A 24962-nucleotide genomic window follows, 5' to 3' on the forward strand; every position below is an offset into this window, starting at 1 on the left:
TCCCTCACTACCTCACACTTCACACTAGCGCTTTGTGTTCTTCTGGGTTCTTAATGGGTTTTTTTCTTTAAATATATTTCTGGAAAAGCTGTATTTTTACTCTTGTCCTGCCAGGTTTTTTTTTCTTTTTTAAATATGTGTGCACTCCATTAGGCAGTAAAATCTCCACATGAAGTCATCCTCGACAGCTAATAATCAAAACCCTGGGTGTTCAGAGAACAAAGCGATTAAGAAAACCAGGCCTGAGTGCTCTGGACCACAGAGGAGTGACCGATGCAGCTGAGATCCACGCTTGCTTTTGGCTCGTGCCCCCGTTTTAGGAACTGCTGATTGCTAACGTCACCACAACACCCAAGGGGCATGAGCCTCTCGGTGGGCCAGCCAGCCGCCCCCACCTCCCCCTGCCCCAGCTGACCTGCCCTGGCCACCACTCCCGCTCACACACCCACCATGCCACAGGGTGGAACCCGGACTCACTCTTCCACGCACACAAGGCCTTCGGCAGCCAGGGTGTGGGTGTGGAGGAATAGGACACGGCCCCCGCACCCCAAGGCAGGTGACACGGGAGGAGTCAGGGACGCAGGGACAAGGTGGACACAAGGGCCAGCCCCCCATCTTCATCTTTTACCCCACAGAGGCCGACCTCTTGATCTTGGAAGTCCAGCCTCCAGAACTGTGAGAAAATAAATGTCCGGTGTTTCAGCCCCGGTCTGTACTGTTTTGTTTCGGCAGCTGGAGCTGACTGATACGTGGTGTCTGAGCAGAATGAAGGGAAGGAGGAAACGTTCCTGAGAATACAGTGACCATTTTGTACAATGTTCCTCACTGTGTGTGTTTATAACCGATCTCTTGAGATATGACTCACATACCATACACTTCACCTACCGAAAGCAGACAACTCAGTGGTTTGGGGTATATTATGTATTAATTTTTCTAAACTGTGGTACAATAAATAGAACGTAACATTTGCCGTTCTAACCATTTTTAAGTGTACGCTTCAGTGGTATTAACTTCATTCACGATGCTGTGTCACCATCACCACCAACTCGTTCGACGACTTCTTCATCACCCCAAACACAAAGTCTGTCCCCGGGAAGCAATAACATCCCATCCCCCGCCCCAGCCCCTGGCAACGGCCAGCCTACGTTCTTTCTCCACAAATTTGCCTATTCTGGCTTTCGGACTCCCTCCTAAGTGGAATACTACAATGTTTGTCCTTTCGCATCTGCCTATTTCACCCGGCGTAACGTCTTTCGGGTTCATCCGTGTCACAGCTGGTGTCAGAACTTTGTGCTGAATGATTTGCCATCATCAAGACGGACCACATTGTGCTTATCCCTTCACCAGCTGATGGACAGCTTCCACCTCTTGGCGACTGTGAGGAAGCATGCTATGGGCACATGTTCAAGTCCCTGCCTGCAATTCCTACCTCAACGTGGTGACATCTGAGGTTTTCCCGCGCTTCACAGGGAAGGACACACGGGGCTGAGGTGCCCTGAGAAGGGCACATTCAGGAGCACGTAAGTGCCATTAACCTTGATCACTAGGCTAAGGTTCAATCTACCAGATCCTCCACGGTAAACTTCCTATTTTTCCCTTTGTGACTGCTGAGTCTTTGGCATGTTAAGGCCATGCAAATATCCTGTTTCTGCTTACACTTCCAGAGGGCTCTGTCTGGAACCTGCCAGGCTGGAGATGTCTAATGATGGGCGAGGGCAGAGATCAGGAGGCTACTAGAAGCAGAGGTCTGGGAAGCTGGGTTTAAGGCCTGTGTGGGTCACCTGGAGGGGAGAATGGAGAAGGAGAGCAGTGGGCCTAAGCCAAGTCCTGAAGCCTGTGACATCTGGAGACCAGCAAGGGGCGGGGACAGCAGGGAGAGGGAAGAAGCCCCGTAAGTTTCCTCACACTTTGAGGCCATGAGAAGACATGTGGCCTCAGCCGGTGAAACACGGGAATCTATCCTTAGTTCTTCAAGATAACAGACCCCTGTCTCGCACCTCCGCACCTCTGCCCACACCCTTCCCTCCCCTGCCTTCCGTGCCCTCCCTGCTCCTGTCTCCACGCATCCTCCCTCTCATCTTCCAGGGTCCACCTCACATGCTGCACCCCCGGGGCCAGCCCAGGGGCTCACTGAACGGGGCTCACTCCCCTCCCTCGGCCCAGACTCTTCAGGACTCTGGTTGTGCCCCTGGGACAGCACTGATGCCCGGGTCAGTCCCTGTGAATCTGGAGCTTTAGGGCTTTCCACAGTCCAGACGTACCCACCCCTCTGCACACAGGACACCTTGTCAAGTTTAAAGCCGATAAACCCCCGTCAGTCCTCCGAGCCAGGCTCTCCGTGTGTGAAGTTCTGGGGACTCACAGAGGCGTGAGGAAGAGCCAGCTGCTAGTCACCTGCTCCACGCCCAGCACAACCAGACACCACTCCCAAGGCACTGGGCACTGGCGTGGCCGAGCCCGAGCCTGGCGTGTTCTCGGACAGGCACAGCACGGTGACCGCAGGGTTAGCGGAGCTGCGGGCCTGGGGCCCCTGTGCCTGGAGGCCCTGAGCGTGGCTTTCCATTTCCCAGTCCTCGAACATAAACTCAGACCTGCCTAGTCTCAGGGACAGGCAATCACAGTTTGGGAACGTGGAATCGTCTGCGTCCCAGGCGTGGTGTGGGGAAGCTGCCTGGCTCCATCCTGTCTCTAATTGCTGCAAGACTGGCAGCTGGGACCTCTTCACCTTGCACCTCTAAATGTTCCCTCTGACCTGGCGCCTGGGTGGCTCAGTCGGTTAAGTGGCTCGGGTCATGATTCCGGGGTCCTGGGGATCGAGCCCCGGATTGGGCTCCTGCTTCTCCCTCTCTCCTCTACCCCTCCCCTCCCGCTGCTTGTGCTCGCTCTCTAGCTCTCGCTCTCAAATAAATAAAATCTAAATAAATAAATAAATAAATAAATAAATAAATAAATGTTCCCTCTGACCCGACAATTCCACTTCGGGGTATTTATTTTAAAGAATCAGGGGCGCCCGGGTGGTGCAGTCGGTTAAGCACTTGTCTGACTCTTGGTTTCGGCTCAGGTCGTGATCTCACGGTCATGAGACTAAGCGTCGCATCAGGCTCCACGCTCAGCATGGAGTCTGCTTGAGATTCTCTCTCCCTCTGCCTCTGCCCCTCCACATTCATGCGTGCACGCGCGCACTCACTCTCTCTCTCTAAAATAAATAAATAAATCTTTGAAAAAAATTAAAAAATAAACAATCAAATGAGTACACAAAAACATGTTTGTGGTAAAATGCACATGAAGTTTAGACTTTATACAAAATAAACCAATATATGCACCACGGCCGTTCATTAGTTGTGATAAGGGACCACAGAAACCTAAGGTGTTAACCAGAGAAGAAAAGGGTGAAGAGCAGACGGGAACTCACTGCCATCTTGGTAACTTTTCTGGAGCTATGAAATTATACCAAAATAAAAAGTTTATTTTTAAAAACACACACACATATGTTAGCATGGGAATTTTCACTGCAACACTGTCTAAAATAGGGGAAAGCTCGAAACAGCACCGTCTACCAGTCTGGGAATCGTTAAACAGACAACAGTGTGAGTGTGTCCTACATGCGTGCAGCTGCAAGACGGAGAAGGGGCTCCTTGTGTGTCAACACAGACACCGGGGTATTCTGGTGGGGGAAGCAGGACTACTGAGCTTTATCAGGGTATGATCCCATTAAAGGAAAAAAGCACGCACATAAAAGAGTCCAGGAGGACGGACGTCAAACCGTAAGAGAGAGGATTGTCTCCGGGAAGGTGACGATGAGGTGACATCGCTTGGCAGTGGACGCATTTCTGCGTTATTAGAACAGCGCTTCTTTACATCCTTACGCTGCTTCGTGCCAGTGACCACCACCTCGCCATGATGTGACTGCAGAAGCCGCCTACCTGGTCTCCCTGCTTCTGTCCTCACCCGCCCCATCTTACCCAACAAAGCAGCAGAGGGACCCCTTTAAAACCTGAAGTCAGACCATACCTTTCCCTTGTGCCAAACCCTGACATGGGCCATCTCTGCAGAATGAAATCGAAAGCCTTCGGAAGGCCTGCAAGGCCGTGACCCCTCTCCCGCCGGCTGATGCTTCTGTTCCTTCTCTCTGCCCCAGCCACCCTGCTCCGGGCCGTTCCTTCCCCAGCAATCTGCACGGCCCCCACCTTCTCCTCCAAGGCTTTGTTCGAGTCTCACGTGACCCCGTGTGTTAGTGCAGCACCTACACCCCGTTCATTGTCAGGAGCCTCCCTCGTCTCTTCACCCACAATACGACCTGCCTACTTAGCATCCCTATCACCCGTCATCGATCGTGCGGCCCTCGAGGCAGGACTCACGCCTCTCACACGCCCAGCGCGTCGGGTGCTGGTACCAAGTGGCCGGCCTGTGAGCGCAGGTTAAAGGAGTGAATGTCTCAGTGTAAAAACACCATAAAAACACTTCCACTGAAGAGTTCTTCGGTCTCACTGATGAGCTGGCCTCTGTCACCAGTGACAAGGTTCAGATCTTGGCATGTTATTTGGCAAGTTTCTTGAATGGAAGTGAATAAATTTAGTCTTTTCCTTACATATTAGTTTAAGATTTTATTTATTTATTACTTGAGAGAAAAAGAGAGAGCATGCATGGGGGGAGGGGCAGAGGAGGAGGGAGAGGGAGAAAGCATCTGAAGCAGACTCCATCCACACTGAGCATGGAGCCCGATGCGGGGCTCGAGCCCACGACCTCGAGATCATGACCTGAGCCGAAACCAAGAGTCGGACACTCAACTGACTAAGCCACCCAAGTGCACCTACATATTTTTTTTTAAGTAGGCTCCACACACAGCATGGAGCCCAACGCGGGGCTCGAACTCACAACCTTGAGATCAAGACCTGAACTGAGATCAAGAGTGGGATACTTAACCAACTGAGCCACCCAGATGCCCCATTTCCTTACATATTTTTATCCCATCTTCAAAAACGGCTGCTCATTCCTTAGAAAGTTTAACATGAAGTCACCCTATGACCCAGAAATTCCACAGCTAGTCATGTATCCAAGACAATTAAAAATACATGTCCACCAAAGATGTGTACACAAATGTTCACAGCAGCATTCTACACAAGAGCCGAAAACTGGAAACAACCCAAGTGTCCATCAGCTGATGAACGGGTATGTCAGATGTGGTCTCGACATATGATGGAACATTACTCCGCCATAAGAAGGAGTGAAGTGAGGAAGCTCACTTGCTGTGAGGAACACCTCAAAGTGGGAAAGCTAATCTACTGGCGGGAAATCAGAACAGTAGTTACCTGGGGAGGGGAGAGGACTGCTGACCAGGAAGGGGCGTGAGAACCTTCTGGGGCCTGGAGCATTACACAGATGGATCCGGGTGGTGGCTCACAGCTGTACACATGTGTACAAGTTCATCAAGCTGTACGTTTCAGAAGCATGCATTTTACTGTACGTTATAAATATTTAAAAGAAAGAGAAAACTTACTGTTGACAGTCATTACCCAAAAACATTGTGCGCCCTGGGTCTTCCCCTTCACGGCATTCATTACATCGGATGTGATGGTACCTGCCTCCCTTCTGGACCCTGCGCTCCCTAAAGGCAGCGAACCCCCAGTGGGCTGCCAGGCGCATCGAGCCACCTGGCAAATACTTCTTAGCAAACGAGTCACATGTGACAAACTTTTCAGGCTGTCGTGCCCTCCACATCCTGTTGGCTTTGGAAACCCTGGCTCTTTCAGCTCTGCCTTCAGACGGAGCATGACCAAGCTCAGCGCTCAGTGCTGGCCCGACCCAGGACAGCTGCAGAGAATCAGCTTGATGGCCATCCCACTGGGCCCACCGTGCTGCGTAGCTGGTGACACACTGAAGGGGCCGAGAGGCCTTGTACCTACATCTGCACATCCCCAAATGCCTGACCCAAAGCTATCAAGAGAAAAGAAGTCCCAAGCTTTGCAGGAGCCGAAGCCTCCCAGCTGCCCAGCCCCACAGACCCACGTCCAGACGAAGCCGAGAGCAGCTCCCTGCGGGTGGGGGACAGAAGGCAGGACAGACACACTCCTAGTCGCAGGGGTGCTGACTGGGGCTGCAAGGAGCCTCACCCAGGCTGCGTGTGTGGAGGGGCACTCAGAACCCCAAAACATAGGCCTGGAGCCCCCTCACCGGCTGGCCCTGTGCTGGCCCACTATGGGCCAGCTTCTCATAAAGCAGAGGTGACTCCCCTACGCCCACAGCCGGGTGATGAGGGACGGTGCTGCATGGTGGTCACCAGCACAAGCTCGTTACAGACCACCGGGGTGTGAAGCAGTGTCCCCAGGTACTTGCTGTCACTTCATTTTCCTGTGCCTCAGCTTCCCAGGGGGAAAGGTCACTACCAGCAGGACGACGGTGTAAAGTTTAAATGAGACTGGTGTGTCCCCCCAGCCCCCATGGGCCTATGATGAAGAACAATGTCAGACACAGGACTCCCACTGCCAGGCTCACACCCAGGAGAAATGCATCTCAGGTGCGCCACCCTGTACGTAGGAATGTTCCGCTACGCTGTTCCTAATGGACCCGCATGCCTGCATCTGCAGCCTAGAGACGTGGCAGGAACGGCGCAGCACTGAGCAAGGCAGGACCTGGCCCACAGGAAGCTTGCAGTCCACTGTGGGGACCGTGCCAAAAGCAGTCAGCCCCAGCAGAGGTCGGGACAAAGGGCTGGAGGGTCCAGAGGAGGGGGCTGCCAGGTCCACACCCTCGGGGACTCTGAGACCAGGGCGGAAGCCCCAGCTCTGAGGTTCTGGAGTCCCAAGGAACTCCCCCTTCCCCTCCCCTGCACTCCTCATTGTGGGACCCCCCTCACTAGACAGGGAGCTCTGCAGGCCGGGTTAAGGGTGTGTGGCCTAGAGTGCCAGCACCCACAGAAACGGGGGCGCCTGGCCTGGGGAGGTAGGGTGCTGCTTCTGGGCAAAGTGGGGCCACCTGGGGAAATCCAGTGGAAACCATTTGGGTGGCCGGGATGAACAGCCTCCAGGCACGGCTGTTCGCCCTCAGACCCCTGGCCTCAGCTGCCCACCCACCTCTCAGCCTAACAGCCTCACGGAGGCCTGGCCAAATTTCTGTTGGGATTCCACTCGCTCTGCACAAAAGACCCCAAAAGCTAGAGGTGTGCCAGTAAAGCAGCTTCCTGAGGGGGCGGGAGCAAACCCCGGTGCGTGAGCGTCTGCCGATGGCTCTGTCAAACACCTCGCCAAGGCTGATCTCAGGCTGCCGACTCGGTACCGCTGAAGAGAGCGGGGAAGAGATGTGCAAGCTGGCCCCAGCTTGCTCTGCGGACCGCGATTCCCCTTACACGCGTCCCCTGAGCCAAAAGGCTTCGTGTCAACGTTGGGAAACCCAGAGGAAAGTGGGCAGAAACCCAGCAGCGGTGGCCAGCACCCACGGCCTCCCAGCTTCGTGCCCCTGGGGGCACAGTAAGCAGCATGCCCCTGGGGGGCCAGGACAACCCCTTCTGAGAATGGGTCTCCCTGGGGACCCAGCGATGCCAAGCAGCCTCCTGGTACCATGAGGGTGCCTGAGCATGGGGAGGGGGTATGATGACGCGGCGTCCAGTCTCCAGGAACGCCCCCCACCCCAGGGAGTAACTGGAGAAGGTCCCACTTGCTGGCCCGGCCGGCCTGGGGAATCACTGGGCTTGAGCACCTGTCCCGGGGCCTCGCTTGCCGAGATGCCTGAGTATGGCATTGACAACCCCCGCAACAAACACAGCACAGAGGCTGAGCCCAGCTCTGCAGGCCCCCCAGGGGCCAGGCTACCCGCGCAGAGCCCACCTCCCTGGACGTCCCCCGAGGACGGCAGGGGCGCTCACTGTCCACTTTGGTGCCTTTGTTTTGTTGCCTTTCTGAAGGCATCAAGGCCAATTTTCTCCTTCACACACAAGCAGGGAAGGGCAGCCGTGATCTTCCAACCCGGCTCAGGCCAGCGGGAACACGATGCGCGGCTGGAGCAGCGAGCAGGTGGCCACGTTCCAGGCTCTGGGCGCCAGTGTCTTCAGCTGCCTCCCGGTGACCTCAAGCAAGGCCAAATGCCGCCCAGGTCTCCCGCTGCATGCCGGGACGACGGGAGCCGTGCTCCTACCCCCACCCGACAGAACCGGATGGGCCAAGAACTGATCCCAGAAAAACACCTTGCAATTCCTGGGTGACGGTGGCCACCCAGGAGGCGGCCTCACTTCCTCATCAGGCTTCTGGGCACAGGGCCCTCTCCCAGTGACCGCTCCGAAGGACACAGGCTTCCACATAGACTCTGGGCTGGAGACTATCAATTCAAAAATAGTGCCCTTCTTAAAAATAGGTGCAAAATCTGGAAACACAGCTCGCCAGGTCCTGCTCCCCACAAACTAAACCGTCACCCTATGTATAAACACACTTTCGTAGAGAAAGGCCAGCGAGATCTTGGGGATGGTGGCCTGGACAGCGAGCCGGCAGGCAACTGTGTTTTTGTCAATTTCCAGGAAAGGACGCGCAGGAAGCCACTCCTGGCTTCTGCAAGTGGCTAAAGAACCAGCAAGCAGACAAAACCGTCCATCTCAACCAAAAAAGATTTCCAAGGGAGGAAAAAGGACCTTCTCAAACGTGCTCTCAGCTGGCTGAAGCTGCTATGGGAAGGGGGCTTCGCCCAGCAAAGACCTCTGAGAATCTCAGGTGGGCCCAGTGTGACCTCTGCAGGATGCATGGAGCTGCCCACACCGCCGAGCGGTTCTCCCACACCAGCAGGTGGCTCCCCATCCAACCCAACCCTGCCACTGTCTACCTGGTGACAGCCTCAGATCCCACAGGTCAAGGGATCGTGCCCCCCCCCCCCCCGGACGCCAATCACAGCCCAGACTCTCACTGTGCTTCTGATCTACCAGCTACAACTCAGCTTCCCGCGCCCCTCTCCTCGGCTTCAGTTCATTTGCTGGAGCAGCTCACAGAACTCAGAGAAACATTTCTTTATGCTTCCCGGTTTATTATAAAGAGTGTTATAAAGGCTACGGGGCAAGGTCCAGGGCAAGGGGTGAAGAGCTGTCCCGCCCTCTCCAAGCACGTCCCTCTCCTGGTACCTCCACGGCTGCACCAACTCGGAAGCTCCTGGAAGCCCATCCTTCCGGGTTTCTAGGGAGTTTTCATTACGTAGGCATGACTGCTGAAATCCTTGGCCTTGGCCATGGTAGTCAATCTCCTTCTCCTCTCCCCCAGGGGGCTGGTGGGTGAGGCACCAAGTACCAACATGGCAACCAGTCCCATCCTTAAGAAGTTTCCAAAAGTCATCTCATTAACAAAAACTCAGAGGTGGTTGAAAGGGGTTTGTTATGAATGAGACACCTTTATGCTCTCACCACTGAGGGGATTCCAAAGGTTTTAGGAGCTCTGTGCCAGAAACGAAGATGAAGACCGAATCTATATTTCTTATTACAAATCACAGTATCACAGAGCCTAACACGGGACAAGCGGGGGTGAGGACATCACTGTTGAATGGAAACACACAGGATCCTGTGACAGCCCCGCTTCGCTCCCGCCTCCTGGCTTCTTGCTGGCTGGGAAGACAGGCCGGGACAGGTGTGTCTGGCGCAGATGAGGCCCACCATCAGCCATCTGGGCCAGGGACGCGCTCGTGTCCGAGAAGTGCAGGGCAAAGCCCCAGCAGCAAACTAGGCGGAGCTCTGTCCCCCTCTGCTCCCCAGAACTAGAGCTGTTGTCAGATGACCGTCTGGTGGCTCAGCGCACCCTACGAGCTCTCTGGGAATGGCCAGCAGAAGACCTTAACTTTGCTCATGTGGTTTCCTTTTTTAATATGTAACTTCTTCCATCGTAAAAAATAATAATAATAATAATATAACCAGGACACATGTTTAGAACTTAGAGACAGAGAAAAAACATTACCCATAATTCCACAGCACAGGCCACTGCCCACCCTCCCCCGCATCACACCGCAACTGCCCCCTCCTCATCTGTCTCCCACCGAGGAACCAGACAGACAGACAGACAGACGACAGGTGGATCCAGTCCCCCAACTCAGCCACCTGAGCGTCTGGGTAGGTTGTCTTCCAGAGTCTTTCCCCACAAGCATGCTTACTCCAGAATTAGCATCACTCTTAAACAGTTCGTCATCAGCCCCTGGCACTTCCGATGACATCACAGGCATTTTTCTGGTTGCTACATACAAAGGGATCCCCCTCCTTGTTCCACTGCTTTTCCAGTAAACTGTTTATTTTACAGTAATTGTAGATTCACACGCAGCTGTGAGAAATCTAGTAAGCCCAGATTTACCCAGTTTCCCTCAATGGTAGTATCTTGCAAAGCTATAAGAGAGCATCAGAACCAAAATACTGACATCCTTATATCCAAAACATAGAAGGTTTCAATCCCTAGTACTAGGATCCCTCATGCTCTTTGTAGCCACGTCCCCTCCCCTCTCCCGACACCTGCTCCCTAATCCCTGCCAACCAAGAGTCTGGTTTCCATCACCGTAATTTTATCATTTTAAAACTGATTTTATCATTTTGAAAATGTTATATACTCGGGGTCAGATAGTACATAACCTTTGGGGACAGGCATTTTTCACTGGAGATTTTATCCAGTGCATCAACGGTTTGTTTCTCTTCTTTGCCAAACAATATTCCACGGAATGGATATACAGTGAAACTCTTCACCCACTGAAGAACATCTGAATCGCTTCCAGTTTCGGGCTTGGAGAAAAACTGCTATGAACATTTACGTACAGGGTTCCGTGTGAATTATGAGTTTTCATTTTTCTGTGAGCAATGCCCTATGACAGTTGCATGTTTAGATTTTTTAAGAAACCGCCGAGCTGTTTTCCGAGTGGCCATACCATTTCACGTTCCCACCAGCAAGGCCAGAGCCGTCCAGATTCTCAGCATCCTTATCAGCCTGTGTTCTTGTGACTATCTTTTTATTTTAGCCCTTCTGATAAGCGTGTAGTGATACCTCATTGTGTATGGTTTTAATCTGCATCTCCCTAATGACTAACGATGCTGGACATCTTTTTATGTGCTTACTTGCTATCTGTGTATATCATCTTTGGTGAAACGTCTGTTCATTTTCTTGAGCCCGTTTTTTTCTCCTCTGCATAACCTCTGTCTCTATCTTCATGTTCACAGATTGTTTCCTCTGTCCCCTCACTTCTGAGTTTTTTATTTCGGCTATTGTATTTTTCAGTTCTACAGCTGTCATTTGGTTCTTCTTTGGATCATCTATGTCTTTGCTGAGACTTTATCATTTGTTTCAAGCATTCTTGTAATAGCGGCTTTAAAATCTCTGTCCTAACATCTGTGTCATCTCAGTGCCGGAGTCTATTGGTTGTCTTTTCTCATTCAAGTTGAGATTTTCTTGGTTCTTGGCACGATAATGATTTTGTATTGAAACCTGGACATTTGGGATATTATGATACGAGACTCTAGATCTTATTTAAACCTTCCCTTTTAGTTGGTTTTTGGACACACCTCTGGCAGGCGAAGGGGGTTAGAGCTGCCGCATTCCTACCAGGGAGGATAGCAGTCCAGGTTCCCCACTTGTCCTCTGCTGACCCTGAGGTGGGGGAGGGGCTCTTCTTACTGCCGGTCGAGGGTGGGAGTTCCACCCTGGTCGGGAGGAACAGAAATGCTTCATAACTGCTTTCCGTACGGGAAGGAGGAGGGGGCGAGAGGGCCTTATTACCACTGGATGGGGGGGATCTCTGTGTGGTCTCCACCGCTAGCCCAGCGGAGGGGCTCTCCTTACCTCCTGGCTCCTGGCGCCCTACTTGGCCTTCTCTGATACTGCCCCTCCCCAGTGGTGGGGGCTCATGACAGCCTCATGAGGGTGGAAGTTCTGGCTCCACATTCAGCCCCGGCTGGCACGGACGGAGACGGACCACAGCTTTGCTGTGGTATCTGGCTGGCATAAGGGTTATTGTCTACGAGTTTGCGGTCTTGCTAGGCTGCCTGTTTCCTGGTCTGTAGGCTAGAGAGAGTAGGCTTTGTGGGGCTTTTCCGTCTGCGTCCACTGATGCTTCCAGTGTCCGGCCTCTTCAACTTCAAGTCTGGGATCTAGGACACAAAAAGACAACCCGGGGAGTTCACTGCTGTGTCATTTCTCGGGTCTCAAGGTCACTAGCCTGTGTGCCTTCTTCTCTCCACCTTCCAGAGTCTTCTTAGGTTTGTTTTATACCCAACGTCCAGGGTTTTTAGTGATACTTAGCTGCAGGAATCGGAAAGTAGCGGGCGTCTGACAGAAGACCTCTCTAGCTCCCTGCGAAGTGTTTGCTTTGCAGAAGAAGTTGGAGAGCTACTGAGGTTCCTGAGGAAGGCGGTGGGCTCCAGCCCCCTCCACAGCCAGGCCAGGCCATGCTCCAGCGCTCCTTCCTGTGACTGCCCCTTCCTCATCTCCGGGCCTGACGGGGACAGCATGACATGTGCCCTGTGAGTGTAAACACCAAACACCCACCAGAAGGTCCACTCTTCGTCTTGGCTAACTCTGCCTTTATTCTCCTGGGAGGAAAACGTGGAGCCGTGGGGTTCCTTGTGCCAGGCCAACGAAAGGGTATTTTTAGATTTCCTTCTCCCACAGCTAAGCGTCGGCAATCTGGTCTTCTCCCTGTAGCCCATATCGAAAACGCAGATGAGCCTATTTCAAAGCTGACAAGTACATTCTGTAAAACTGTACATGAAACAGAATCTCAACTGTGTTTGAAAAATACTAAAGGGGGGAAGGGCGCTGGGAGAAAACATTCCAAAATGATAATCGATGTTACTGGTAGATCACAAAAGGATTTCTTTCAGCTACTTAAGAATTGTTTATAATTTCCAAATTTTCCGTATGAACATACCATGTTTATAGAATTGAAAATCAAAATTTGAAACCAAAACCAGTCCTCGCCCCTCCAAAAGAGGCAAACTAGCCTATCTGAAGCTACCGCAGGCCGCTTGTCTCCTCCGGACCTGAGCTCACTCCTCAACACTACAAAAGCTCTGGTCAAGGCAGGACCGTGATGGCACTGCATGCAATACAAGCCAGACCCAGGGCCTGGAAGTGGAACGACGCCTCCTCCCTGGGCGCCTGAAGCTGCCGTCTCGCCCCCGCCCCCGGGCCTTCCAGTGTCGGGGGTGCATCAGCGGGGAACACCGCTGCAGGGAGTCACTCTGCAGATGCCACTGAAGATGGACCCCATGGAATCTGCTCTGGGGGCTACAGAGTCAGGGGTGTGCACCCCGTGCAGAAGCTCTCAGGCTCCACAGTAGACAGCACCACCAAAGGACCAAAAGTGCAGCAAAATGCAGCACTTCCGAGAATCAACCCCCCGCCCCTTACCACGGCCTCCCCCAGACTCGCCCGAAGAAGCCCCCTTGGATGAAGACAAAAGAGATGCTCGTTGTCCTGTGTGAGACAGCTCCACGGCAAGATGGCCTGCAGCCCGGGCAGGCTAGGGCCCACATGGGCATCTTCCACGGCAGATACATCCTCGGCCCCACCACCACACCCCCTCTGCGGCCCTGGTGGGTGGCCTCCATTTCAGCACGCAATGAGGGTTGGGGCCTCCCTGGAAGGTTCTGGGCCCTGGGGAAACCAGATGGCCCCCTGGCTGGAAGTCTAGGACCCACAGCCAGGCAAGTGCAGGAAAGTGAATACAGCTAAGAGGCAGCTGGTCTGCATCAGGGGCAGGTGCCCTCAGACCCACCCAGATTCCTCCAGCAGACAGTGCTGTCAGAGAGCCGAAGGGCAATAAAGAATCAGCACTTCCAAAATCCTGGACAGACTCAGCAAACCTTCCAAGAGTGGAAACATCTTCAGATGGCACCATCTTGCAGGAAGCCACGCCCCCATAAGTCCTCCAACAGCACTCTCTCTCTTCAGTTGCGGGCTGTGGAACCCTCGCTCTCTGGCCCTCTGCTATCTGGAAACATCCGTTAACTTCCTGTTACAGAGGCAGGGCCACATGGGGACCCTCGTGCTCATTAACAGCTGTGGAGAAACCACAGACGGCCAGTTGGGAGAGCACGGCCAGGCCTGGCCATTGGCTGCGCCTTTATTTATAACTTCTTTTACTTCCAGTGTTAAGGCCCCGCAATTGCAACCGAAAAGGTCGAGAGAAAAATGAATGCCTTGACATTTTTTCCAAACATCCTCTCAAAGAGCGCTTGGCAAGGGAACTTGGTTTTGCTGAGAGCATGAGAATGTCTGTGGCCGCAGAGCCCTCCTCGGATGGGATCTATTTTTGTTTGGTGAGACAGCTGTGTTCTGCTAGGCTCAACACTTGGGACTATAAAGGAAAAACAAAACATTGAAATGGGGACAAAAAGCTGTACCAAAATAAGAGTGGGTCTTCAACCGTTCTGTTACACGTCTGGTGGGCAGTGGGGAGCGTGATGGTGCGGCAAGGGACCCCGAAGGGCTGGCCAGGACAGCGGCTCAGGCCTTCTGCCTGATCTTTCCCTGCAAGCCTTTCCAGGAGGTTCTGTGTCTGAACTGAACAAACACAAGTCAAGCATATCCAGCCCCGGGAGAGGCTAGGACTCCCCACAACCAAGAGGGAGACAAACAGAGCAGCTCAGGGCCTGGCTTCCAGGGCCACCCTGCCAAGGGGCTGAGCCCCGTCCGCCTCCCACCGTGGGTCCTGCGCATGTGACTTATCCCTCCCATCTCTCTGTATCTCACCTGGAAAGTGGGATTACAATCAGGGGCTGTGCCAAGCAATGCACGTACCTGCGCGGACGGCGTGTAGCTACGTGTGAGTGTGCTGGGAGTGTGGGTCGATGGTAGCTCCTTCAGGACAAGGAGGCCCACCAGCCTTGACAGGACATCCACTAGGGAGGACGTGGAAGCCCTGCCAGCTGCTCCCCGACACGGGGCTCAGATTCCGGAAGTGTCATCATGACTTCCTCCCCCTGCAAAGGCCACCAAGTGCACGGCCAGGGAGCCGCTGGGCCCATCCCCTGGTGCAGGTGGCCCAGCAGCAGCAGAGAACGCGGGACTATGCGACTGCTTCCCAGCTTTGTGCATCCTGGACTGTCACAGGCTCCACTCGACCATCCTTAGGATCAGGGAAAGGAGGGGGCCGAGGCTGTACCCCCTGCTTGCCTCAGGGTTTTCCTCCCCCACTCCTGCACACGCCCTGAACTCCCTAGGCGGCCTGTGGTCCCACGTGTTCTGGCAACATGCCCAAGACCACCAAGTGGGACCCCCGCCCCTCGGTCCCCCCAGAGTCTACTCTGGGCCCTCTCCCCCTGGGGCCAGCCTGGCCTAGCATCACGGCACAACAGGAAGGACACCTGGCCCCATCGATGGCCATGCGGGGGGCAGGGGGTGAGCCCACTGGCTGGGCAACAGTGAAGTCGCATGAGGTTCAAGCCCCACCCCAAGACTAGCCACCCCTAGTCCTCCTCTAGGAAATAAATTTTCCAAATGGACAGTGACTTACTCTAAGAAACCACTTAGTTATGTGTCCTTGCTTCTCCGATTCCTGGGGACACAGGAGTTGGAGCACAAAGCAAACACAAGAAGCTACACGTTGACTCACTTTCCCAACACAAAGGGGGCTGGGATGCATGCGTCTGAAGGCACACCAGTGGGCTTCTGGGGCGGAGCTCACGCGGGCCCCGTGAGCACCACTGCTCGTTCAACTGGCATCTGCTGAGCACCAGGCCCCGATCCGCCAGCCACGCTGCTGGGCCTCCTTCCTTCCTTCAGCAGCTGAAAACCGGGTCTGGAGTGCATGCCAGGCCCCCCTTGGCCTGGACACTGGGGACGGGGAAAAGGAAGAAGCCCTGGTCTGGGGGTCCAGCTGCTCCTGGGCCTAGTGCAGAGAGGGGCCTGTCAAGAGAGCTGTGAGCAGGGCACGATGAGACCACGATCCTTCCGCACGCCGGCTACCAGCCCCGCCTGCTGCAAAGTAATTTGCCAACATCTTCTGGTATCTTATTAGATTAGGGAACAAAACACAAGCATCTTCTCTAGGGAATAAATGAGCCACAGACTCTGCATTCCATCTTTGATGAAATACAGATTTCTCGTTAAAAGAAAAGCCTTGGTTTTGAAAACATACAATAAAAATGGAAAAGGATAGAAATACGCAATGTAGAGAAGGAACAAGAATCAGTGACCAAAGAAGATGAGAAAAAACCTTTAGTCTCATTAGTAATCAGAGATGCTACCGTTTTTTTCCATCAACAGAGACGTTTTTGAGAAGCTGATGATGCTGTTCACTGGTATTACCCCTCGGTGAGAATGTGGAGGCGCAGAGCATGTGGTCCATGCGGATGGGGGTGCCACAGACATGGGGAAGGAGGACTCTGCAGAAGCACCAAAAACCTTAGAAGACTGCCCATCTTTGGACCCAGCAATTCCATGTGCACCCAGAAGAGGGGCTCAGGAATGCCCACAGTTTTATCATCAACAAGAAAAATCATGAATTATTATATGGAAGTTTTGAGAAAATAAAGAGGCTAACGTCACAAAAGAGTGATTCTCCTGCCTTGAGGCAACCAGAAGATGGGATAAAATATGTGAAACGACAGTATTCAGGCCCTGGATGACAGGCAGGGCAGGACTGTGGTCCCAAATGAGGGGGAGCAATGAGGCCAGCCCCCCAGCTGCCCCGTGCAGAGAAAGGGGGTCCATCCATGCTCCCCAGAGCCCTGCACCTCAAAACCCAGGCTGTGGGAGGGTCAGGTGACCTGTCCGCAGATGCCCCCATCCTTGCAGGGCCCTCCGGAAGGAGGGGTGCCCAGCAGACGCCCCACCACCACCACCCAGCAGGCCCTGGGCCAGGTCTCCACGATGCAGTTCTCATTCCTCCTGGAGAGGGCACCTTCCCCCAGTGTTCTGTAGGCTCCTCCCTCTGGTCCAGCCAGGGGAATGTTCACCTTGCCGGACGGAGCGGGAGCGGGAGCAGGAACGGGGTGGGGGCTGCAGCCCAGCCCAACCAGATCTTTCCTGTTCTCTTCCACGCAGGAGAAGCGTCTGCTTGACCATCCCCTTGCTCAGCCCCACTGGCTGGCCCAGGACAGCGCGAGAGGGTAGGGGACTCCCCTTGGGAGGGAAAGAGCACAGTGGTGGTGAGAATGGTGGGGTTCAAATCCTGGCCCAGCCACTCCCTTGCTGGACGAATTCAAACCGATGACTCAACCTCTCTGAGCCCGTTTCATCATCCATGGAAGGCGACTGGAAGGCCAGCCACATCGAGCGGTCGCCGGGGGTCAGTGAGTGAGTCTGCGCAATGCTTAGCCCAGAGTCTCGCACACAGGAGGTATTCAGTACATTACAGCTGTTATTATGATTTGTCGCTTTCTCCCCTAACGTGTGTGCCACCCCTGACCAACCACCTGGTTCCCATGGAGATATACCCTGTATTTGTGGGCTGGAGAACCTGGTCCCGTCTGGAAATTTTGGCCAGAGTTGCCAAGTCTCTGGGGTTCAGAGACAGGAAAGTGTGTGGAAATAAAGAAGGGAGAAGAGCCAGCACTGGGACCACCACATACACCAGACCTACAACCAGCGTGGTGGGGATAGCGGAGACCCCGGCGCCCCCCGCCCCGGCCCTGCCCCCAGCTGGGCCTGTCTTACCTGGCCCCTCCCCCCCACACCGCTGCCTCCCTTGGGCCCTGCGCCCATCTGCCCGTGTCCTCCAGAGCCCCTATCAGTGACAGTGATGACAACAGCAGGAGCATTAGCTGAGCGCCTACTGTGTACCAGGCACTATGTCAAGGACTTTATGCACATTATTTTAGTCATCGTGGCCCCATTACATAAACCGGTCTTAAAGTGGTTAAAGAACTTCTACCTGCCGAAGTCATACCAGCTCAAGTGGCAGAGGCAGGAGCTTAGTCCAGGCAGCTCAGGCTACTAACAGCCCTGCCACACTCCCTCCTAACACCGGCTTGAGGGCTCCTTCTATCTGAGCCGGAATCCCTCCTGAAGGAACCAGAGGGTGCTGTCTAAAGGAGCACCTGGTTCCCGGAGGACAGTGCTGCAAGGACAAAAGGAGGTCCCTGTCCCTCTCCCTGGGCAGGAAAAGGGCAGATTCCAGACAGATTAGCCTGCGGTAATCCTCCCCCCACCACCCCCCCACGAACACTGCCTGCTGAGGCTGCCGCTTATCTCCCGCTCCGGATTGGGGGGTGGGGGAGGCTGGCAGGCCTCGGTGCAGCTCACAAAGCTGATATTACCAGGAACCAGGCAACATACAGGAACAGGAGCAATCCTGGCCCTAGCGTGCAGCTGTTGGACTTTTCCTGAGGTTGGGAAGGGGTGGAGGAGAGGGGTGAGGTCTGGAACATTCTGTATTAGTCAGGGTTCCTTTTCCTGGACACACCAATTTAGAGACCATGCAAAAGCCACCGGCAACGAAGGCTATCTAGATTTCCTGGCCGGCTCCCCTCAGCATCAGCCCTGGACACGGCCTCTGGGCACTGGCTGGGCTCCCCTGATCCTCACATGCAGCCCCCTCACACCCACCAGGCCCAACTCCCCACCCACGGGGAAAGAGTAGGGCAGTCCCACCCCACTTTGACCCCCAGGGCAGTGAGAAGGGCACAGGGGTAGCCTGGCTGCAGGTGCAGGGGGTGGGGTGGGAGGAAAGCCCGAAGGTAGGACCCCCCCGCCCCCACCCCGCCACCGGACACTTCGGAGGCCAAGGTAGGAAACTCCATGTTTCCCTGGGTTTGGTTTTTATAGTTCCACACGTGAATTTCTCATTCTCTTTCTCCAAGAGCTGCTCTGCCAGGATGCGTCTAGGAGCCGGAGCCCGAGCTGGGCCCTGGGGACAGCCAAGTCAGAGGGCCTGCCTCCCCGGGGACTGCTGTCATCAGCCGGGCGCCTGCCGGTAACGGCGGGTGACCCCACCCCTGTGAGGTAGGGTGCGAGTCCGGAGGCCTGAGAGGCAGAAGCCAAGAGCTCTAGGAGGCCACAGAGCGCCGAGCCAGCCTCATTATCAGCTCAGAAGGCCAGCTTAAAGGATATCCCAGTAATTGCAAGGTTTTTTGTAAATGTTAATTACAGTTGCCTTAATTAGCTCGGAACCCATTGATCTATGGATTATATTAGGTTTATAAGTGTAATTACCTTAACAGGCATATGGATTACAATTATGCTCCAATTAAACCCCAAGTGTATAGCATATAAATCAGCAAGGGGGTCCTCCTAATTCTTCAGGGTCGGGCTGTTTAGATGCGGGGGCTGGTCCTTCGCAGGCTCAGGGGCATCTGGGGGTTTGGAGGGAGGGGAAGAGAAGGGTGGGCTGCATGATCTCTGGCATTTTCCCAAGGATGGGGGCCACGCGTCCGGTCGGTCTAGGCCTTGTCGGGGAGGCGGGGATGGCAGGGCCCCAGCCTGCAAAGCAGTGTCTACAGGATTAAGAGCTGTGCCCAGACTGGCCGCTGGAGCATGCCCCCCCCCCCACCTCTGGGCCCCTTTCTTCCCTCAAGGAGATCAGGACACTCATCAGCCCGTTAATTATGATGCTCGGCCCCTCCAGGAAGAGATGGTTTTCTCTCCTTATCTCTGGAGAGGGCTGATGAATATTATTAACCTACTTTCCAGGGTGGGGAGTGAGGAGCCAAGGGGCCAGATGGGCACAGAGGGCAGGAGGGCAGAGCCCCCTCTTCTGACAGGGCGATGGAGTGCCAGGAACCCTCACCCAGGAGCCTGGAAAATGGGGTGACAAGGGGGACGGCAAGGAAAGGCTCCAGAGGACAGCCCAGCAGAGCAGGGGGAGAGGACAGGAAGTGCCTGCAGCTGGTGGAGGGGATGGGAAGGGTCCTGGGCCTCAGGACACTGGACCTGCTCGCAGGGTCCCTCCTACAACTTGCAAGACCTCAGAGCAGGCAGCCGGGCGCAGTGCCCTGTGGCTGTCCCAGCATGAGTCCCGGCTCCGAGGGGGGACTTGCGGCTCAGCAGCGTGCCCAAGGTGGGAGCCCCCGTCTGGGCAAAGCCACACTGCTCCCTGAGGAGGCCTGCCAGGGGTCTCCTGGGCACCTCCCATGCCTGTCACAACCGGCCCACACATGCGTGCACTTTCTTCCCGGGGAGGCCAGGCCAGCCGGGCAGGAACCACGGCAACAGCACCTCAGAAGACTGTGGCACTTCTGTCCTCCGGCCCAGGGCCCCAGGCCCCTGCTACCCACTTTGGCTCTTATGGTTCTGAATCCTTCTCAGGACTGTATCCCATCAACTGGCCCTCACCTCCCCGAGATTAGGGAGGGAACGCACCCCCTGAACATGCCCCCCCCAAACGTGAGAGAACAGCCCACGGGGAGGCAGTGGGGGACAGGGCTGGGCGAGATGAGCAGGCTTCCATGAGGGGACTGGGCTGAGGATGGGTGTCTGAGGGTCTGGGATGTGGATGTCTGTCAATGGCGGAGTGCGACCTCCCAGGGGGCACGGAAGGGTAGCAGTCCAGAGCCCAGGGGGTGGTAGGCAGGCTTGGACTCTGGGCGGAGGGGTGGCAGGGCAGAGGGAGCAGGGCTCCACACCTCTGGGGATGGGCCAGCTAGTCATCAGTCAACCTGCCTTGCCCTCTGCTTGGTCTCTGAGGCAGGTGGGTAACGAGCCTGGGGTGGGGCTGTCTCCTCGGGAACCCCAGGGGGCAGATGGGCACTGATGCCGGTGGGCATGATGATGATGATGAAAACCCGCACCAGGGGAGATGATAGCTCCTGTGGTCCCATTTTACAGATGGGTTATGCAGAAACAGAGGCACGGCGAGATCACAGAGAACCCAAGACCACCAGTTATTCAGTGGCGGACCAGGGATCTTCACTCAGGCTGTTGGGCTCCAGAGCTGGGCTCTAGATCCCCACCTAGTTCACGCCCCTCTGTGGGTCACAGGGCCGGTCCCTCGCTGCCAAGGAAGCCATTACCCCAGGGCACAGAGGTGGTGGCAGGGCAGGGAGCAGGCGATTCAGCTCTCTCATGCCGGCTGGGCCCCTCCTTGCTGCCCCAGCTTCCGCTCCCCTAGCTGGCCTTCCAGAGCCCCTTTCCCAGAGTCTCAGCCCGGAGAGGGGAAGCAGGTCTGTCTCCTGCCCAGTTAGTGACTGTGGGGAAAAGTTGTGTGTGCACACGTATGCGCGTGCACGCACACACACACACACACACACGTGTTCACATGCAGAAGGAAGGGCCCGGTGCATGAACACGCTGAGGCTGGGCCCTTACATGGTGTGGTGGCCTCCACGTTCTGCAGCCGAGCCACCCCAATAAATGAAGCACGCGATGTTCTCCCTCCACCGCACACGATTCTAGAAGTCTTGTGGACCCACGAAAGCAGAGGCACTGTTGGACACAGGTACTGCAGGGAGAGTGGGGATGGGTCCTCTCTCCTGACAGCACACAAAGGGTGGGAGGCCAGGGGCAGGCCTCTCAACAAACAAGACCAGGGTCATCCCAAGCCCCCCGCCCCACGGCTGCCTGAGGTTGAGCCCACAAGGCACAGATCGGGCAAGAGGGTCCAGAGACAACGGCATCGACGGTGGACCAGGCTCCCGTGGCCAGGAATGAGCTCCCCAGCGCCGCAAGTGTTCAAGCCTCGCTGGCAGGCGCCAAGAGGAGAGGAGTCCATCCAATCCCCCAAGCCTGTGAGGGGCTAGGAGATGGGCCATCTGCCTTGCACACCAAAGTCAGGACGTCTGTGCCACCCATGCCCTCGCGGCCAGACGCTTCACAGACACAACCTGATTTGATTTAATCCTCATAACAGCCAACAAAGAAGCATTACCATCCCCGATCACAGACAAGAAAAGCAAGGTTCAGAGAGTCTGTCACTGGCCTCAAAGTGCCCCATCAGGCAGTGACTGAGCCAGGATTCAAACCCGAGCCTCGGATTCCGGACTCCAGGCCCCCTGATGCAGCCAGAGGCCGGCCCAGCCTGGCAGACTATTCCAGACTATTCCATGAAGGAAAGGAGGCCCACTCCTGCCAATCACAGCACCACAGGAAGCCCATATCCTGTGCTCCCGTTAAGGGCAAAGAGTACCAAGTGGTTTCTTCTAGGAGTTTCTAAGGTCTTACACATAAGACTTGAGCTTAAAAAAAAGGAAAGAAAGCTGGTTTTCAGAAGGCAGGCTCAGAAACAGTTCCTTCTTTCCCTTACACTTCTGAATTTAGCAGATAAGATTCACTCATCAGAGGGCTTTCATGTCCACAATGCATTGCTGGAAATCGTTTTGTGGGGAAAAGTTAATTAGATTTTTATATTAGACTCAGTTCCCATTCGGGCTTAAAGAGGATAATCACCACTGCTACTTACAAGTTAAAAGAGGCCACGCATTTAAAAATGCATATATTTATTCTGGACTGTCCCCCTTCCCCTTTCTTTCCAGGTCAGGGTGGCTTGGCCTGTGGCACAAGAGCTGACCCTGCCGTCCCGGGCCCAGGGTCTGGCTGAGAGGCACTGCTGGACAAGCTGTGTGGCTGATCTCAATCCTGGTCTGTCACTTGGAGCTCAAGCCTCCAAGGCCCAGCCATCTGCTGGGGGGGTGGGGGGGGGGGGGGCGCGCTCCGGTTGGGTGTCTAACAGGCCTCCCCATCGTAACGAGGCCAAGGCAGGACTCCCCACAGCCCCCAGCCCAGCTCCCACCCCCAGCCCTCCACCAGCTGCTCAGGCCCCAGACGTGCGGTCTCCCTGACTCCCCTGCCCTGCCCTCCCCAGCCTGCCAGTCTCTGGCTCTGGACTGAAGTGTTTTCAGACTAAATGACGGGATGCCTGTATTTGTTTCAGTCAGTGCTAGACAGGCCTGACTAATACTAGTTGTAACAAAGCGCCACAAACTGCCGGGGGGGGCGGGGGGGCTGTTAAAACAAGAGGAATTCATTCTCTCACAGATCTGGAGGCCAGAAGTCTGAAATCAAGGTGCTGGTAGGGTTGCATTGCCTTCAAAGCTCCTGGGGAGGGTCCTTCCTTATCTCTTCCAGCTCCTGGTGGCCCCAGGCGCACCCTGGCTGGTGGCCACGTCGCTCCACCTCTGCCTCTGTCCACGCGTGGCGGACTTCTCACCGTGTCTTTCTGTCTCTTCCTCTCTTCCTGCATTGCACTAAGGGCCCATCAGACTCCAGTAGGGCCTTGACTTAACTAATTAAATTTGCAAAGACTCTTTCCAAATAAGGTCGCGTTCTCAGCGCTGTGCGCACCCTCACCAGCCTGGGCAGGCCTGCTGCCCCTGGAACTGTTTCTCCAGGAGGGAGACAGTCAGCCTGGACCTCCTCGCAGCCAGAAGCCCTCCCCTCTGAGGTGATGCAGTGTCACCAAGCACGGAGCCAGGTCAGGGGCCTCAAGGGCCAAGGGGGGCTTTTCATGCACTCAGCACGGGCCGCAGGGAGACCCAGGGTGCAACCTACCTGAAGGGACGGTGGACAGAGGCGTCCCTTTCTGCACGCTCACACCTCACCCAGTGGACACCGGGGACGGCAAGCTGCACGCTTACCAAAACTTCTCTTTTCTCCACAAAGACTTACATTAATGGAAATAATAAAATCATTACGAGAATCTAAAGTCCAAACCTTTGAAAAGAGAAATTGGAAACATGAAATTTAAACAGTTTTAAAACATGAAAATAAGCCTAAGAGAGCATATTTTTTCATCTGTAATGGAAAAAAAGAAAGCAAATAGCGCGAATATCCATGAGTAGGGGGTTGGAGGAGTAAGCTCGAGCATCCACACCAGGGACAGGCGCACGCACGGCTATTAAAAAGTATGAGCTAGCACTTCTGCCCGGGACTTGGCGGGTATCCAGGCGTGAAGTGAGAAAATCAAGGTGCAAAGAAAAACAGTATGATTCCATTCTTTAAAAGGTAAACAAGACGAGCCCCCTATATGTGTGTGGGGGGGTGGGGGTGTACACGCGTGAGCAGAGAGAGAGGCTGAGCAGGTTAAGACAGATTATTCTGGGATGGAGGTGGGGGTAGGACAGAGAAGGTGTAGAAAATCTTAAAAACCGTAATAAAAAGAACAATACATGTGGTGCAATGGCAGAACACAGAATTCTAACTATAATGTTATCTACAAACCGATACAAACGAGATGTCAATATGCCTATGGACAAGGAAGGAGAATGGAATGCGACAAGGACAGGGACGTTCGGGGAAGGTGAGACCGGAGGGCAAGGGGACACAGAAGACCAGTACTCGTCACAAGAAACCACAGGGTGTTCAAGGCAGGGAGCAGGGTGATCGAGTGCGCACCCTAGGTCCTTCTGCCTCCCAGGGAAGATGGACTGGAGATGGGCCGGGGGGGGAGGATGGGGACCGGATGCCCATGGTGGTGTGAGTGAGCTCAGGCCACAGGTAGGGGTGACTCAGTGACAGAGGAGGGTGGCCGAAAGACACAGTCGGGGTGGGCAACGGGGACCGTATGCTCAGTGACAGGCACGTCTCGTGTGAGGAGCCTGGGTTGGAAAGGTCAGGGACGGGGAGTCCTGGGCTGGGCGCAGGAGCCTGGGGAAGGCCTCGGGGTCTGGAAGAGGCATGGGTGTCTTCCCAATGTGGACGCCCGCGGGGCCCCAACTGGGCGAGGCCCTGGCAGGCTGCAGACTCCCGCAGCCGGTCTGTCTCCCAACACCGGGACAGCACAGCTTTCAGCGGTCCTGGCTCTGAGTCCTGCCTTGCCGCCCATTAGCTCGGGACCCCGGGCAGCACCCCACCCTGCTCTGAGCCACAATCTCCTTAACTCTCAAATGAGGGCTGTTTCTGATCAGATGACACACGGCCCACGGGCCCAGCCCCCCGAGGGCTCAGAAAACGGAGCTGGGAAGGTCTCTGTTGCCACCAGCGCCACCGACCCGCCCTGCTGCCGCCACATGACTATGGACAAGGAACTCGCCCACCAGCACCCCGTCCCTTGCCCATAAAATGGGGCTGAAAGCATCATCTGATTCTGAGTTTTAAGGGAGAGGATTCAAGAAGTGCATAGAAAGCACCACCTGCAGGGCGCCTGGGTGGCTCAGT

The 24962-nt window shown here is 55.0% G+C and overlaps 1 protein-coding gene across 1 annotated transcript in view; it reads right to left on the minus strand.

Moving 5' to 3' along the window:
• Positions 1 to 9962: 9962 nt before the first annotated feature.
• Positions 9963 to 24962, minus strand: part of LHPP (phospholysine phosphohistidine inorganic pyrophosphate phosphatase) — a 68972-nt gene continuing 53972 nt past the window's right edge. The window contains exon 7 of the mRNA XM_081823326.1: positions 9963 to 12079. Within this exon, the coding sequence (XP_081679452.1) occupies positions 12067 to 12079 (13 nt within the window). The 3' untranslated portion in view covers positions 9963 to 12066. The remainder of the gene's footprint in view (positions 12080 to 24962) is intronic.

This window comes from Leptonychotes weddellii, chromosome 6, assembly GCF_054177405.1.
Source record: "Leptonychotes weddellii isolate Sample4059 chromosome 6, ASM5417740v2, whole genome shotgun sequence".
NCBI classification, from domain to species: Eukaryota; Metazoa; Chordata; class Mammalia; order Carnivora; family Phocidae; genus Leptonychotes; species Leptonychotes weddellii.